General features: G+C 53.2%; 1 protein-coding gene across 7 annotated transcripts in view; it reads left to right on the forward strand.

The window, feature by feature from the left end:
• Positions 1–15017, forward strand: part of DAB2IP (DAB2 interacting protein) — a 182676-nt gene that overhangs the window by 78047 nt on the left and 89612 nt on the right. For 6 of the 7 annotated variants that reach the window (XM_074330947.1, XM_074330951.1, XM_074330948.1 and 3 more), the window contains exon 2: positions 4535–4638. In XM_074330947.1, coding sequence (XP_074187048.1) covers positions 4535–4638 — 104 coding nt within the window. Of the gene's footprint in view, positions 1–4534; positions 4754–15017 lie in introns of those variants that run through there. The other variant, XM_074330952.1, reaches the window with a different exon arrangement.

Raw genomic sequence — 15017 nt, forward strand, 5'->3', positions numbered from 1 at the left:
AGGTTAAAACGCGTTTCTCAGGCTGCGGCTTCCAGGAGTAGGAAGATAGCTTAGCCTTCCTGGGATAATGGAGGCTCTTTTGACCTCTTTAGTGGGAAGAGGATCCAGGATCAGCTGGTCCTGTGGCCTGATTTTGCAGATTGAAGCCTGGGAGGTCATGTGGAGGTCACACAGTGTGTTTGAGCCGAGGGAAGACTCCTGGGCCAGTGCTCTAAGGTCTGGGGGACTCTAGCGGGTCGGCCAAGAGGTTCTCCCTTCCTGGGCTGTGTCCCTAGGGATACCACCTTCATGCTGCACCCAGCTGTGTTGCTTAGGCCTCTGGGGGCTTGAGTCTCACGTCTCATTGTCTGCTTCCCCAAATGAGAAAACAACAACAAACGACAGAAAAGCGAAAAAAAAAGACATGCTGCTAAATCAAAGGCCAAAGGCAGCTGTGTTTTTGTCAAAGGACTTGGGCTCAACCCTTGGAGGCAGAGTTAGGACACAGGTGGTCAACTTTCCGTCTTGTGTACAATTAAGGGGGTTTTCGTTTCGTGGTGGGGAATAGAGATAGTCACTGTTCTGACGCCCTGACTCACTGGATTGTTGGTAAATCCTGAGCTCAGAGATGGAAAGGGGCTGGTCTGGAGTCACACAGCAGAGTCAGGGTTGACTCCTTTCCTCTAGTCCGTCCAGCCTTGAGCTCCTGCCCCTACTCCAGGCACCTGCAGCCTTCTCGAGGCCCTAAGTGTGGGTTTGTGGGGGCCGTTTAAGGGGATTTCAGCATATACTCTTACTTCCTAGCTGGGGGAACTTCAGAGGAAGTCACTTGCCTGCCAGAACCTCAATTTCCGCATCTGGAAAACAGAGCTCATCATAGCTGTCCAAGGTGTCATGTGGGAACTGTATTTGAATGGGTCCAGGGCTCGCATTCTCAATGGGGGCAATATTGCTCCTGAGTGGGCAAAAAATTGGTTCTTAGAAGGTGTGTGGGGGGGTACCCACTCTTTCTGTATAAAGCCCAGTATATATACAGTACATAAAAGATACTGGATATGTGGTATTAAGTTTTTATGGGGGAAAACTAGGAAAAAAGTATCTAGACAGACTCCTTAGGGGGAATGATAGTGAATGAAAGGAAAGAAACGCCGGTCCAGAAGCCAGGGACTCACGAGGTTATGATTATGAGTTCTGCGGGGAGAGCATGGGGAAGCTGGGGTGTTGGGCCGAGAGGGAGCCTGGCCAGGCCCAGACTGTCTGTGATGTGTAGTGTGACCACGTCACAGCTCTCAGAGCCTCGTTTCCTGTTCACAGGGAAAGGAGGTCCCCTCAGCTGCACTTGTGGGAACTGGTTCTCAGCTGCTGAGATGCCGCCTGGTGGATCAGTGGGGGTCCAGCAGGAAACAGATGGTACTTACTCTAGGATACTTTGAGGTGTGGGCGGGTGTGGGGAAGCAGGAAGAGGAGAGTAGGACCCCAGAGCCAGTGACGGCCGGGGCTGATCCACCGAGGCCATAGGGAGGGGAAGAGAGTGTGGTGCCTGGGAGAGGAGCGTCCAGGGGACAGAGTCATTGATGGAAGCTGGGACTGGGGCTGCCAGTGGATGGAGATAACCAGCCCAGGTGGCCCCTCCCTTCCCCGATCTCCCGCTAGGGCTTCCCCACTGGTCAAACCCCATGGAAGCTGGAGGGCCCAGAAGCTTGGTTGGTGTGGTCGACATAGGTCAGCCCCTGGAGCAGAAGACAGGGCAAAGAAGGGTAGAGAATGGAGCTGGGGCCAAGTGGAAGCCATCCGGAAAGGTACCCAGGTTCCCCTTCTGCTTTTTCTGGAGTGCAGGGCCCTCCACTGGGAGATTCGAGACGTTAAGAATAGCTGGCTCTGGGGTCCTCCTCTCCTGTGCTCTGTGCCGGAGGAAGAGTGGACATCTGTCCTTCCTGCCCTGCAGCCTCCTCACATCTACCTTTTGATGTAGTAGACGGAGTGCAGCCAGGGCTTCTGAATTGAAGTTGAAGGCTATTTTGGGGAACACCCGAGGTGGTCTTTGCTATAGACCTATTGGGTTAGGGTCTCATGGACAAGTTCCCTTCCTCTAGTCTCAGCGTCCTCATCTGTAAGATGGGTCATTGGACCGAGCCACCTCTGAGAGCCTCCTGCTCTGATCCAGGAGGCAAGACGTGGTACTCCGTGCAGGTTGTGTGGGGCACCAGTCTTGGTCTCAAAGGAGACACAGCCTTGTTGGTGACTCCATGTCTCTTACCTAGAGCCATGATGGCCTGCCTGCCCAGGAAGAGGTGGTGAAGCTGTGGCCAGGTGTGTGTGTGTGTGTGTGTGTGTGTTGGGGGAGGGAGGGTAGTTCCTGAGAAGCTGAACACGGTGCTTCACACCTGGGTAGGGCACAGTGGTTATGGTGGACCCCAGATGTAGGTGACGGGGGTAGGATTCTCGGGGCGGGGGGAGGTGAGGGCAGATTGGGGAGTGTGGGAAGAAATTTCCTAGGAAAATCCCCAGAAAAAGTGGTTCTCCCCTAGAGTGAGGCAGGGTGTAAGTAGGGAGTACCACAAGGAAATCAGCATGGCCCTAAGAGATGTAGTACCTGGGCTGAGGAGGGGAGGAAGTTTTCTGGAAGAGGTGGCCCAGGGCTGGCTAGTCCACATTCAGACCTGGTATCAACCCCTGCCCCAGGCCTGCCCAGTGCTCAGCTGGGCCTGAACCTGTCCCCACAGGCGGCTGACCTCTCCCAGGCCCAAGGTGGCTTTGTCTGCTTGGCCATTGCCAGGGCTCAGCGCTGGAGCCTGTCCTAGTGGGGTGAGTGGCTCAGCTCTGTCCTTCCACACTTCTGAGGCCCCCTGTCCAATCAGCTGCATAGAGGCAATGGACCAGAAAGTGGAGACATTGCCCTTAATAGCCTATGCTGTCTTCTGGGAAGGCCTGCTCCTCATCATGTTCTGTGTGTTTGCACATGTCCACACTTTCATGGATGTGTCCCTGGGGGTGAGCCTGAGCAGGTATGTGAACGTGAGTGGGATTGCTGTGCGTGTGCCTCTGACACAGACCCCTGTGTGTTCGCACAGCCAGGGAAACCTGCACCCTGTTCTTTTTCTTCTTTTCTAGTCAACAGGTCTTTCCCAAGCTCCTCCCAGGCAACAGGCTTCATGCAGGGCACTGGGGACGTGGCGATGCCGCCAGCTTAGGTGTGGGTGTTACAAGATCTGCAGTCAAGCAGAAGCCTCTTTTTCTCTCTCTCTGCAAAGTGAGAGCATTGCTGGGGAGACTTGTGCCTGGCTGTTGCTATAGGAGCCAAAGGGGGCTGAATGCTGAGGGCAGAGAGGGGGTTACCAAACGCCTTCTCCAAGGCCTGTGGGATGGGTCAGGCTGGAAGGAGCAGGAAGAGAGTCCTCTGGGGGCCACAGCTGGAGCAGTGGAAAAGAGGCAGCCATGCCAAGCATGTTGTGGGGGAACCAGCAAGGAAAGCAGCCAGGTTGGCCTGACTTGGGAGGTTTTAAACAGGCATGCTCAGGTCATGGCTGAAAGTTTTGAATAAGCTGTCAGCATTTAAAAATCAGAATATTTCATATTTAAAAACCCCCAGATTTCCAGCTTCTCTCGAACTGGGGGAAGCTTTGGCTGCTCTACACCAAAATAAGCAGCTGGAGCTGAGCAGCTGGCCTCTAACCTTGAACTGCCAGGCCCTTGAACTTCTTTCAGGTTTAAAGCCTCTGGAAAAATTCTGAATTGGAAACCAGAGATCGCAGATTCTCATGTTTGAAGGGACTGCTTGTATGTGTCCAGTAACAGGAAGCTCATTATGTCATAAGATGTATGGTTTAAAGTGTGAGTTTTGGGAAACCTTTTTTTTTTTAAAAAAATTGTGATATACATATAATTAGATTTGCCGTTTAAATTATTTTAAGTGTACAAATCAGTGGCATTAGGCATATTAACAGTGTTGTGTAACCATCACCCGTATCCATTTCTAAATCTTTTCCGTCACTCCAGACAGAAACTCTGTACCCTAAAGCAATAACTCCTGCTCCCCAGCCCCCCGCCCCCAGAACCTGGTAACTTCTCCTCTTCTTTCTGTCTTTATGAATTTGCCTGTTCTGGGTATTTCATACAAGTGGAGTCACACAGTATTTATCCTTTTGTGTCTGGATTATGTCACGCAGCATGTTTTCGAGGTTCATCCACATTGCAGCGAGTATCAGAACTTTCATTCCTGTTTACGGGGGAATGACATTCCATTGTGTGGAAACTCCATGGTGTTTATCCATTCACCTGGTGACGGCCACTTGGATTTCTTCTACCTTTGGGCTATTAGGAATAATGTTGCTATGAATAATGCTCCAAGTATTTGTGGGTATATACCTAGGAGTGGAATTGCTGGGTCATGTGGTAATTCTGTCTTGAACTTTTTGGGGAACTGCCAAACTATTTTCCAAAGTGGCTGTACTATTTAATGGGGACCAGCTGTCTTGGCCAAGATGGGAATGGTAGGAGGGCCTGACTGGGTGGCCTTCGTGGTCCGTGCTTACCCTCTCTTTCCCTCTGTTGACAGAGTCGCCCCAAGAAAGGCCGGGCTCCCGGCGCAGCCTGCCCGGCAGCCTCTCGGAGAAGAGCCCCAGCATGGAGCCCTCAGCTGCTACGCCGTTCCGGGTCACGGTAACTATCTCTGCGTCACCATCACCACCTGGCTCTGGGTGCTGCTCTGTGACCCCGCGGCCCCCCTTCCTGGAGCCTCACGGACCGGGAGAGCATCCAGCCTCCCTTGTTCTAGGTATCCAATCACTCAGCTGCTCCCCTCTCTGTGGCTCAGCCCCGCCCCTGGGGGCCACATGGGGGTCCCACCCTGCGAGGGAGGGGCAAGCGGAGGACAGATAGCCTTGCAGGCCCAGGGGCCCAGACCCAAGCCGGGAAAAGAGAGGCTAGTGTTAGAGCAGATAAATCTACCCTCAAGCACACACACGCTTCCTCAGCTCCTGAGATGCACAATTTTTCTTTCCACATTTTAACATCTCTCATGTTATAGTTTGTGGTGTGTCATAATTTAATTGCTGTGTTTTTTCTTTCTTGGTGGTACGTAAAATAATTGGTGATGTTTTCGAATCAATAAAACCCAGTATATATATATCTTAGCTGTTGGTTTTAGTGGTCCCTCTAGCACACACCTAAACAACTTTATGGAAACAGAACCCAGTGACCCCTAACCTCTGACTGTCTGTGCCGTTCTATGTCCCTACAATCCTTGCCACACACGTGCAGACAGCTTTGTGTCCCTTTACTCCCCCATTCGGCACGTTACCACGTGCCCCTTTGTCCAGTTCTCTGCCAGCCACCAGAGACACAGAAAAGTAGACATATTCTCTTCCTCTGGGAGCTTACGGTTTATAGGGGACATGGATGTTTGACCATTTGTTCATTATTCATTTATTCAACAATTTTTATGACATTCCTGTAGTATACCAGGCACTATTCTTAGGACTGGGGCTGATTGGAAGGAGCTGGCTGAGACAGCAACTGGCAAATAAAGCCCCTGATCTTATGAGCTCATGTTCTTGTGTCAGAGCTACATGCTATACAGGAGAAAAGCAGGGAAAACCAGGAGGGCTTCCTTGAGGTGGTGTGGTACGGAGGTGACATTTTAGCTGAGACCTAAGGGATGAGGAGCCCGCCTTATGGGGAGCAGTGGAAAGAGGGGGTTTTGGGGAAAGGAACAGAGAGGACACAGGCCGGACTGTCACAATATGCTGTGATATGGGGATTCCAGGTGAACTAGGTGTGACTGACTGTTCCTGGTAGACTAGAAAAGGGGTCCTCCGGTAACTGCTCTCTGGGGCTGGGTCTTGCAGGGTCACTAGAAATTGGATAGGCAGGGACAGTAAGAGGGAATTACAGGTCAGGGGAATAGCAGTTGCAAAAACATGGAGGCACACTAGAAATTGACATGTTTATAGAATGGTGAAATGCTTGGTGGGACTGGAGTTGAGGGGTCTGGAGGACAGGGTGGGAGATGAAGCTGGGAAACTGGGCCAAATCTGGGTCAGGTAGAGCCTTTGGGTGTCAGGCTAAGGGGATGGGGCTTTTTCCAGGCCACTGATTCTTCCGCGTCTGTATGTCATAACAATGCTTTCAAAATAGATTCTTAGGCCCCCTCAAGATTTTAGTTCAGTGGGCCAGAGAAAGGGCCTGGACCTCTTCATTTTAACAAGCTTCCCCAAGAGGTGGTTCTGAGTCCCAGCCTGTGGATCAGCCTCTGGGCAGTGAGGAGGGAAAGGACGCCTGTGCTGAGAGGGGACTCAGGGTCTCTTCCCGGGAGTGGCCAGGCCCCTGGGAGATGGTCTCCAGCCTGCAAGCAGGGCCGGGAGTCTGGCACTGGGTGACCTTGACTCAAATTAACTGGAGTAGAGGCCAGGTCCTGCCCTCCCTGGACCCCTGGAGCCTTCAGGGGACCTTAGGGAATGATGACTAATAATAACATAGCCACCTGCACTGTGTTTCTGGTGTTTCATATGTGATATCTTTTAATCCTGGAGACAACCCTGAAGCGGATCCTTTGAGCACCACATTTTACAGATGGGAAAACTGAGGCTCAGAGAGGTGAAGTTACCCAAGCTCCAACTGCTAATAAATGGTGGAGTCAAAATTTGGACCCAGGTCTCTCTGACTGCAAAGCGTGAGCAAGCACATCCTCTGGCTGTGAGGAGGAGCACTCGTTGTCCCCACACCCTCTCATCAGCATTGCTTTTTACCCGTTTCCCTTTCTTTTGCTGCTCTAATAGGTATGTCATCACACCTTGAAGTTGCTATAATTTGCAGCTCTTTAATTGCCAGCTAGGCTTGGCATTTTTCCTGCATTCTTCGCTCTGTTTCCTGGCATGGCAGCCACCTGTGGATCAGCCTTCTGAACTACAAGGCACCCGGGACGTCCCGTCCCACCTGCCCAATTAGGGTCTGCAGGATGGAAAGGCTTTGTTTTACCCACTTCTCACAGCAACCCTGAGGGGAGGTACCATTTGTCTCCCTGTTTCACAGATGAGGAAACTGAGGCTCAGAGAGGTGAAGTCGTTTGCCGGGTGCCACGCAGCTCCTGAGTGACAGCCAGGCATGGATGCTCGGACTGGGGACATTTATGTTTGTGTCCTTCTCTGGGCACCTTGGTCCTTTACTGTATGCAGCAGTTATGGAAAGAGGTGTGAGTTGAGTTTCTATCCTAGGTTGGTACTTGGAGCTGGCGGGGAGGTGGGGGACTAGAGAGTTTAGAGGTGGGGATCTGAGTTCAAATCCCGGCTCTTCAGTGACCTGTATGACCTCATTAGTTACTCAGCCTCTTTGATCCTCCTGTCTTTGTCAGTGAAGTGTGGAATGCCTTCCTTGAAGGACTGCGCTGGACCTTTGCGCCAGCCCAGGTCTGACCCGTGGTAGGTGCTAGATGAAATTCACTATTATCATCTGATTGTGTTTCCCTTTTTGGCTCCAGAACAGGAAAGATCTGGGGAGGGTCAGGGTGGAGGCCAGAGAACAGAGTGTTTGGGGGTCAGTCAGAGGTGCACCTGGCATGGGCCTTGGGGACAGACTTGTACACAGATCCTGTGCAGGACCAGAAGCGCACCCTCTCCCCCATGGCCGGAGCTGACACTGGCTCCCATGCGCTCCCACAAGCCACATCTGCACGCGCTCAGCTGACTGCTGCTCCGTGCAGCTCCCTGAGGGAACTCAGGGAACAAGATTTTGCCTGGGGGAGGCAGGGGAGACACCGCAGGATATACGTGAATAACTACTGTCTTCGCTGTCATTTCAAACCCAGGGATGACGGGATGTCACCACCTCTCACAGGGGTGCCCCTTTGCGACGATGTAGTTTAATGGAGAATCAACATATTGGAGTCTGTAGGTCTCATTCTGTCCACTTCCTCCATGAAAACAGGCCAGGAGGGGATGGTTGTCCAAGGTGGTGACCCAGCTGGAGGTACTTCTGAGTCCTGGCCATTTGCACCTCCATAGGTGGCCCTTATCCCTTTTGTTGGTTGGCCTAGGACTGCAGTCACCTCACAGGACACCAGGGGCTTGGTGCAGGTTCCACCTCTACCTCTTGGAGACCATGGGGCCCTGGGAGAACCTCAGTTTACCCTTCTGTAAAATGAAGGGAGGTGGTTTTGTAAGGCAGCATGTGGTTTGGGTGTAGAGTAGGCACTTAAAAAATGTTTTGATGCCGTAACTAAGAGAGTGAGCTGTAAAGTCAGCAGAACTGGGGCTGAGCCTCATACTAGCTTTGTGACTTGGGCACTATATGGCACCTTTTGTCCATGTGGTGCAACTTTCTTCTACCTGGAGGTGGAGTTGGGTAATTGTTCCCCAGGGCCACAGGCTAGTGTGGTGCTTGTTCCCTGAGAGCTGTGGGGGGTCCTGAAGGAGGGTAGGATGGGAAAGGGAGGTGAGAGCAAGGGACCAAAGGGACCTCCTGCTCATCTGTGACCTTTAGCTCTCAGTCTTCAAAGAGATGGTGAGGTTGAGATTCAAACCCAGGTCTGTCTAGACTGCACCAGTAGGGAATCCTGGAAGGGAGAGATGGCCAGAGGGAGGGAAGGAAGGCAGGCAGCCAGCTGGGGGCCCTGGAGCTGCACAGGCTGTCAGACTGGGGCCACGTGCTCTGCATGTGCCCACCTCCCTTCCCGAGGCCCAGGGACCCTAAGCAATGGCAGCGTGCTGCCCCCTCTTACCTGCCAGCCCAGGTTAGAGGAATTTGTGGTTTGATTTGGGGGGTAAGGAGATGGTGACTGTTACAGGTCTCCCCATGAGTCTCCTCAGCCTACTGCTTTCCCCAGACCCACACTCCCCAGGTGAGGTGCCTGTTGGGTCCTTCCACCAGCCTTCCTCTGCCCCTCCCCCTCCCATCGACCTTGAGGAGAACTGGCAGGGCCCGGGTGTGGGAGGTGGCAGAAACTCTGGGAAACTTGACAGCCAATTGATTCCTCCTCGGGAAGTTGAAAGTGAAGAGTCATATTTGAAGGGTTAGCTGAAATTAGGTCTCACGGCTATTTTTTGCGAGATGGAGAAGTGTCAGGGAGGGGAAGTCTCAGGGGGCTGGTGGAAGCTGCAGATAAAGTCAGTACCAGGTTGATTGTAGATGCTACTGGAAGTGAGTTGGTTCTTTTCAACCATCCCCTTTTGCTGGATGCTCAATTGTATGAACCCTGGCTGGTTCTGAAGCTGTGATGGAGGTGTACCTGGGGTGCCGTGAGAGCCCAGAACAAGTTAGGGTAGGGAAGCATTCCTAGAGGAGGGATCTTTGGGGCTGGGCTTTGAGGAATGTGTAGGAGTTTGTTAGAAACAAAGGGAGAGGGGTGTTCCATTTAGAGGGGAGTCTAACTGAATTGGAAGAAGCTAACGACCCTCTGTGATTAGGGTGTTGAATGAGTTGGAGGGATGAAGAAGAGAAGCCTGGAGAGAAAAGTGAGTGGGTGAAGTTTGGACTAAAGCCTTTGGATTTCCCCCTAAAGGACACAGGAGTCACAGGGGTTCATGCGTAAGAGTGGAGCCAGCAGGAGATATCTGGGATATAGACTTGGGGTTTCCCCAGCTGCTCACCCCTCTTCCCACACCTGCAGTTTTCCAACAACCTTCCCATGTTTCAGTTGTCTGTCTTTCTCACACACACATGAATACAAACTGCAGGCCTGTAGGTGACCCTCCTCAACACCACGAGGAAAGGCTGTTGGAAATTATCTGGTCCAATCCTTCCCTGTACAGAGGCGGGGTTGAGGCTCAGAGAGTGGAGGGTCCTTTCCTGAGGTCACACAGCACATCTGGGGCCGGGTGTGGAATTAAGCCCAAGTCTCTCTATTCCCCTGTCTGGTGCCCCTCAGTCCTTGCTCTTTCCTGTTCTCTCTTCCCTGCAGCTGAGCCCTTCTCCCTGCCTCCATCATGTTTCCTGGGGGGCAGGGGCTTAAGGGAATGGACATTTGTGGGTCCCACTGCCCTGGGAGGCCCCTGCTAGCTCCCTCCTGCTTATCATTGCACTGCTACCTCCTGGCCACTGAGTCCCAGCACCAGCCACAGCTAAACCCACAATGTGGGCTGAAGGCTGCCTGGATGAGGGGTGACTTGAGGGGCAGGAAAGTGGCATTCTCTGCTCCCTGCAGGGTCTGCCTCTCTGCCCCCATCAGTGCCCCTTCTCAGCTAAGGTAACTCCAGTTGGGCATTGGGGTGGGGAACAGAAAAGCTGGTCAGGCTCACAGATTAGATGAGCCAGCTCTGTCACTGCACATACAGGGAAACTGAGGCCCAGAGAGGCGAGGTTTGCCCGGAATACCTGCCGGGGCTCCCTCCACCCCTCCAAGCTGCTTCAGGCCCATCTCAAATGCACATGTGCATGTGACACACCTACATCTGTGGCCCACAAACCAGTGGAGGGATGTCAGCCACGCAGCTATGGCTGACTGTGACAGGGCAGGAGTGCCAGACCCCAGATGGGGTCCCATGGATGGTGCCGCGGTTTCCTCCTCACAGTACCAGGAAATTGCCTGTGAGGCCGATGTCCTCTATTCAACTGAGCTGTGTGAGCTGGAGTCTCCCAACCCAGTGTCTGAATGGTTTTCCCCAGATGAGAGGGTTGGCGGAGACAGCAGGCCCCACACCGTTAGCCCCCTCTACCTGTGCCTTTCTTGGAGCCTAATTTTTATTCAACTGTTCAAACCGCAAAGGAAAATTACTATCATTTTGGTCTGTGTCCGCCTTCCACAGGGAGAAGCCCCGTTCCTGCAGTGCGAATGTTGTCCCAGACAAGCCAGGCGCAGGAGCTATCCAGGGTGGCCAGGGTGGGCCTGGACAGTCTTGAAGGCAGGAGTGTGGGGCCAGAGGCCATTTGGAGCCTCTTGAATCTGAGGCCAGGCCAGGGTCTGAGGCCTGAAAGTGAGGACGGCCTGTGGTATTTGGTAGTGCTGGGAGACTGCCCGCCCCATTAAGAAACAGGAAGGTGGTTTCATTTGCTCCACTTTACAGATTAGAAAAGCAAGGCTCAGGGAGGAGAAGGCACTGGTCCAGGTTTGTGCAGCCAGTGAGTGGCAGAGGTGCCAGTCCTACTGTGGTTGTAAACTACCTTATTTTCCTCCCTCCCTTCTCTGCCTTCCTTTTTTCTTTCAATACATTTTTAATCAACATCAACTGTTGTATCAGGGCCTGTGTGAAGCACTGACACAAATAGGATTAACATCTAGTTGCTACCTGTAAAAATATGGAGGGGTCAGCTGGGCCTTGACGAAGTAAGGGAAAAGAACATTCCAGGCAGCCAGGATAGCACCTGCAAAGGCCAGGAGGTGGGAAACAGCATGAGCCTATGATAGAAGGAACTGGAAGCAGTTTGGCGGGCTGAAGTGTGAGGAACAGGAGACCCACAGCAGCGCACAGAGCAAATGGGATCTGAGGCTGTATTAACAGGAGTATAGAGTCCCCAGAGAGGGAGGTGGCCAGAGCAGACCTGGAGTGCCATGTGTTCTTCAGAGCAGTATACCTGACTCGGCTGGGAGATTCTGGCGCTCCTTCTGTGGGCAGAGACCAGGAGTGGGGCGGGTGATGAGGGATTGGGGGAGCGAGCAAACTGCTTTTCTCAAGTAGGTTGTCAGGAGCCCATCCCTGCTGCCCAGCACCTGAGCTTAGAATGCCCTTGTAGGGGTCCCTGAGGACAGGGGTGGAGGGAAGAACCCACTTTGAGGAGACTTGGCATCTCCTGCCGCATCCCAAGAAGTGCCAGCTTGACTCAGGCAGCTTGGGTGGTGAGGATGGAGAGGGAAGGAAACAAAGACAGCCTTGCACCCCCTCATTTTTCTGTCCCGGGGTCCTCCAGAGGTACCTCCAGGCCATCCCTGTAAGCTGTTTCCCCAGCCCTGCACTTGAGCCTGCTGGGCAGCAGGAGTCGGATAAACTGGTCCCAGCTAAGGTGTCAGTGACGGACTTCCCATTTTGTATGCTGCAGGTTCCGTGCACAAAAGGAGTCTTATCAATTGGAAGTTTCAGTCACTCATGGTGGAATGTCAGGCTCTGTCACTGGCAGGTGGGATGCCACGTGGGGGCTTTTCTCCCTCTGTTCTTACCCCCTTGAGTTCTGGGGATGCAGTGTGGGCTCCTCTTAGCAGTATACCTGGGTGAGGCAGGCTTTGAATCTTGGCCCTGCAGCTTCCCTCCGTGAAATCGCTCAGGCAAGTTGCCCAACTCTGAGCCTCTTTTTCCCCATTTGTAAATGGGCACAGGAGCCCCTCGCTTCCAGGGCAGCTGTGAGGGCTCAGTGCCTGGCACAAGAAAAGCATTCAGCTGGTGTTCATACCCTGTCCCCCTTTCTGGTGAGCGGTGCTCGTCCCTGCCCCACACCTTACCCAGAGCCTCGGGCCCTCCCTTCTGCACCCCTCATCTGCTACCGTAAAGTGACATTGCCACTAACAGAGATTTTACGGCTCATCCCTGATCCCGGGAGGTTGAGGGGTGTGACAGGGTGCCCAAGGGTCCAGAGACCAAGTTCCCCTGGTGGTGAGTACGAATGGAGGGAGCTGGAGGTGTTGGCGCAGGGTGGTTTCCCACCAGTTGGGGGCAGCAGAATGCAGCGAGTGGACGCCTGGGCGGCTACTCCCAGAGGAGAGTTGAAGTCCCAGGGGCTTGTGGGCCCCCCTCCAGGCACCCTACCCCCACGGGCCACAGGGAGCTGGCTGCTAAACAAGCCCAGAGCGCATTGTTGGGTGGAAGGAGCAGCTCAAATCAGGAAAAGTCTGTGGCCAGCTGGACCTGGCACTGGTGGGTTGACCAGAGAGCTGGGGGACCTCTGAAAGGGGACCCTTATTAGGGACACTGGCGTGGGGCAAGGTCTGAGGCTGAGGCAGCCTTCCAGCAGGAGGCTGGGCACAGGCTGGGGCAGGCCAACATGTGGACTATCAGGCAGTGTCACTGCCCTGTGGTCACCAGGCTGGGCCAATAGACACTCCATCACAGTTGTCCTTTGGAGGTTTGCAGCCATTGTGTTCCATCCTCACCACTGCTTTGAAAGGAAAGAAGGCAGGTATCCTGGAAGAGTCGGCATGGTGGTCCACGCTTGGACTTGATGTCTGGCTGACAGTCTCAGCTCTACCAGCAACTTGCTGTCTGTACAATAGGGGATTGTAAATCCTGCTTTGCAAAGTCTGGTGGGTCAGGTCCTGTGCTGAGCACTCTCCCGGCATTGTCTCATTTAGTCCTCACAACCCAAGGGGCGGATAACACACATCCCCTTTTTTTAAGACGACAAAACCAGGGCAGACGGAGAGTGAAGAACTTGCTAAAGGTCACTGAGCTCGAGACCCTGAGTGTTAGTGTCACAGAGCCTTGCTTACAGCATGCAGCCTAGTCTCTGCCAACCAGTGTTGTTATTCTATCTGTTTTACAGATGAGAACATTGAGGTCCAGAGAGGGGAAGTGCATTGTCCCATGGCACACAGCCAATCAGGGACAGAGCTGGCATTTGAACCTGGGTCTTCCCGTCTCCCTGCCTCATCTTGTCCTGCCCCTGCCTCCAGCTGTCCTGGCCCCCCCTGGTCAGAAGGCGTCTGTGCAGGGCGGACACCCTGGGGTAGGAGGGAACTGGTGTCCTCTTTCATCCCACTCTGTGGCCCCTGCAGGCCCTTCTCTCTCCCAAGAGTCCCAGGAGATAGCATGTAGGGGGAAGGCTCAGATACCTTTGCACCCTGCCCCCCATGGTAGAAAATAAAGTGACTCTATCACATCAAATGACATTTGGGTTGGATTGCAGACATAATGACATCTGAGTCTTCAGGTAGGAATTGCTTCCTAAGCCAGGAGGCCCTCTTTGGAGGTGGCAGTGATGACATCTGTTTCCAACACAAGGCCCTGCGTTGGGATGAGTAACTTTTCCTGTGGAATTGCTTAAAGAACGTATAAAGTGAGCCGTGATTGTTACTGCCCTGCTCCAGTGCCTTCGATGGCTCCCAGGGGTGAGATACAGTTCCCCAGCTGCATTCGAGGCCTCCCAGGCCTGTCCTAGCCTCCATGCCTTTGTATAGCTGGCCCTGCTGCCCGCAATCCCTCCCCATTTCTCTGCCTCGAGGGCTCCTTCCAGGGTGAGGAGAGGAGGGGGAGCGTCGATCTCCTAGCTTCTGAGATCCCCACTCCTTGCGTCTTGGGAGGAGAGGTCAGGACCAGTCACCTAGACCACCACCAGATGGCAAGGCCCAGCAGGGACACGAGCCCTGGCCTTGAAATTGCCTTTGACTCCACCCATGGGCTCCTATGATCCCTCAGGAGCAGGACTCCCAGGTGAGCCTGGCCTGCAGATGGTAAATCACCTGGGAGGAGAAATAGCCTATAAAATCCCCTCCCAAAACAGTGTGTTTTGTATCCTGTAGTGTAAAGGGCTTTTAAAAGCACTGCTCACTCAGGTGGATTTATGGGGCTGCTGCCTACATCTTGCCTCTTCTTCCCACTAGTGTTTACAGGTCCCCTAGACTAGAGTACCCTGGGGTGCTGGTGCTCTTGGTGCAGGGAGAAATAGGATTACACCTTTTCCCTGCTGTTGCTGCTTTGGGGCTACCCCAGGCCAGCAGGGTGCCAGGAAGGGCAGGGTGGAGCCATCTGATTCAACAGAAGCTCCCTGTGGCCCAGCACAGAGCTGAAGTCCCATCATTAGTAACTTTCCAGCAGCAACTTGTCTCCAGAAGGTTCTTGCCATTTGTTGTCACCTGGGATGGGAAAGCTAACATGCCCAAGCTGGAAAAGATTTAGAGGTCATCTAGACCAATCCCTTCATTGTACAGATGGGGAAACTGAGTCAGAGAGGCTAAGGTGCTTGCTCAGAGCCTCATAGTGTGGTACGAGAATTATGGAAGAGCTTGGGTTCTGGGGCAAACCACCTACGTTGAACCCACCTCTGTCACTTCCTTGTTGTGTGGCCCTGTGAAAGTTGCTTGACATCTCTGAGCCTCTGTTCTCTGATCTGCACATTGCATTGTGAGAATTAAACAAGGTAAATTATGTAAAGCTCTGATACAAAGCCTGAAGCTTAGACAGGGC

Source organism: Rhinolophus sinicus, linkage group LG04, assembly GCF_036562045.2.
Source record: "Rhinolophus sinicus isolate RSC01 linkage group LG04, ASM3656204v1, whole genome shotgun sequence".
In the NCBI taxonomy this organism is placed as follows: domain Eukaryota; kingdom Metazoa; phylum Chordata; class Mammalia; order Chiroptera; family Rhinolophidae; genus Rhinolophus; species Rhinolophus sinicus.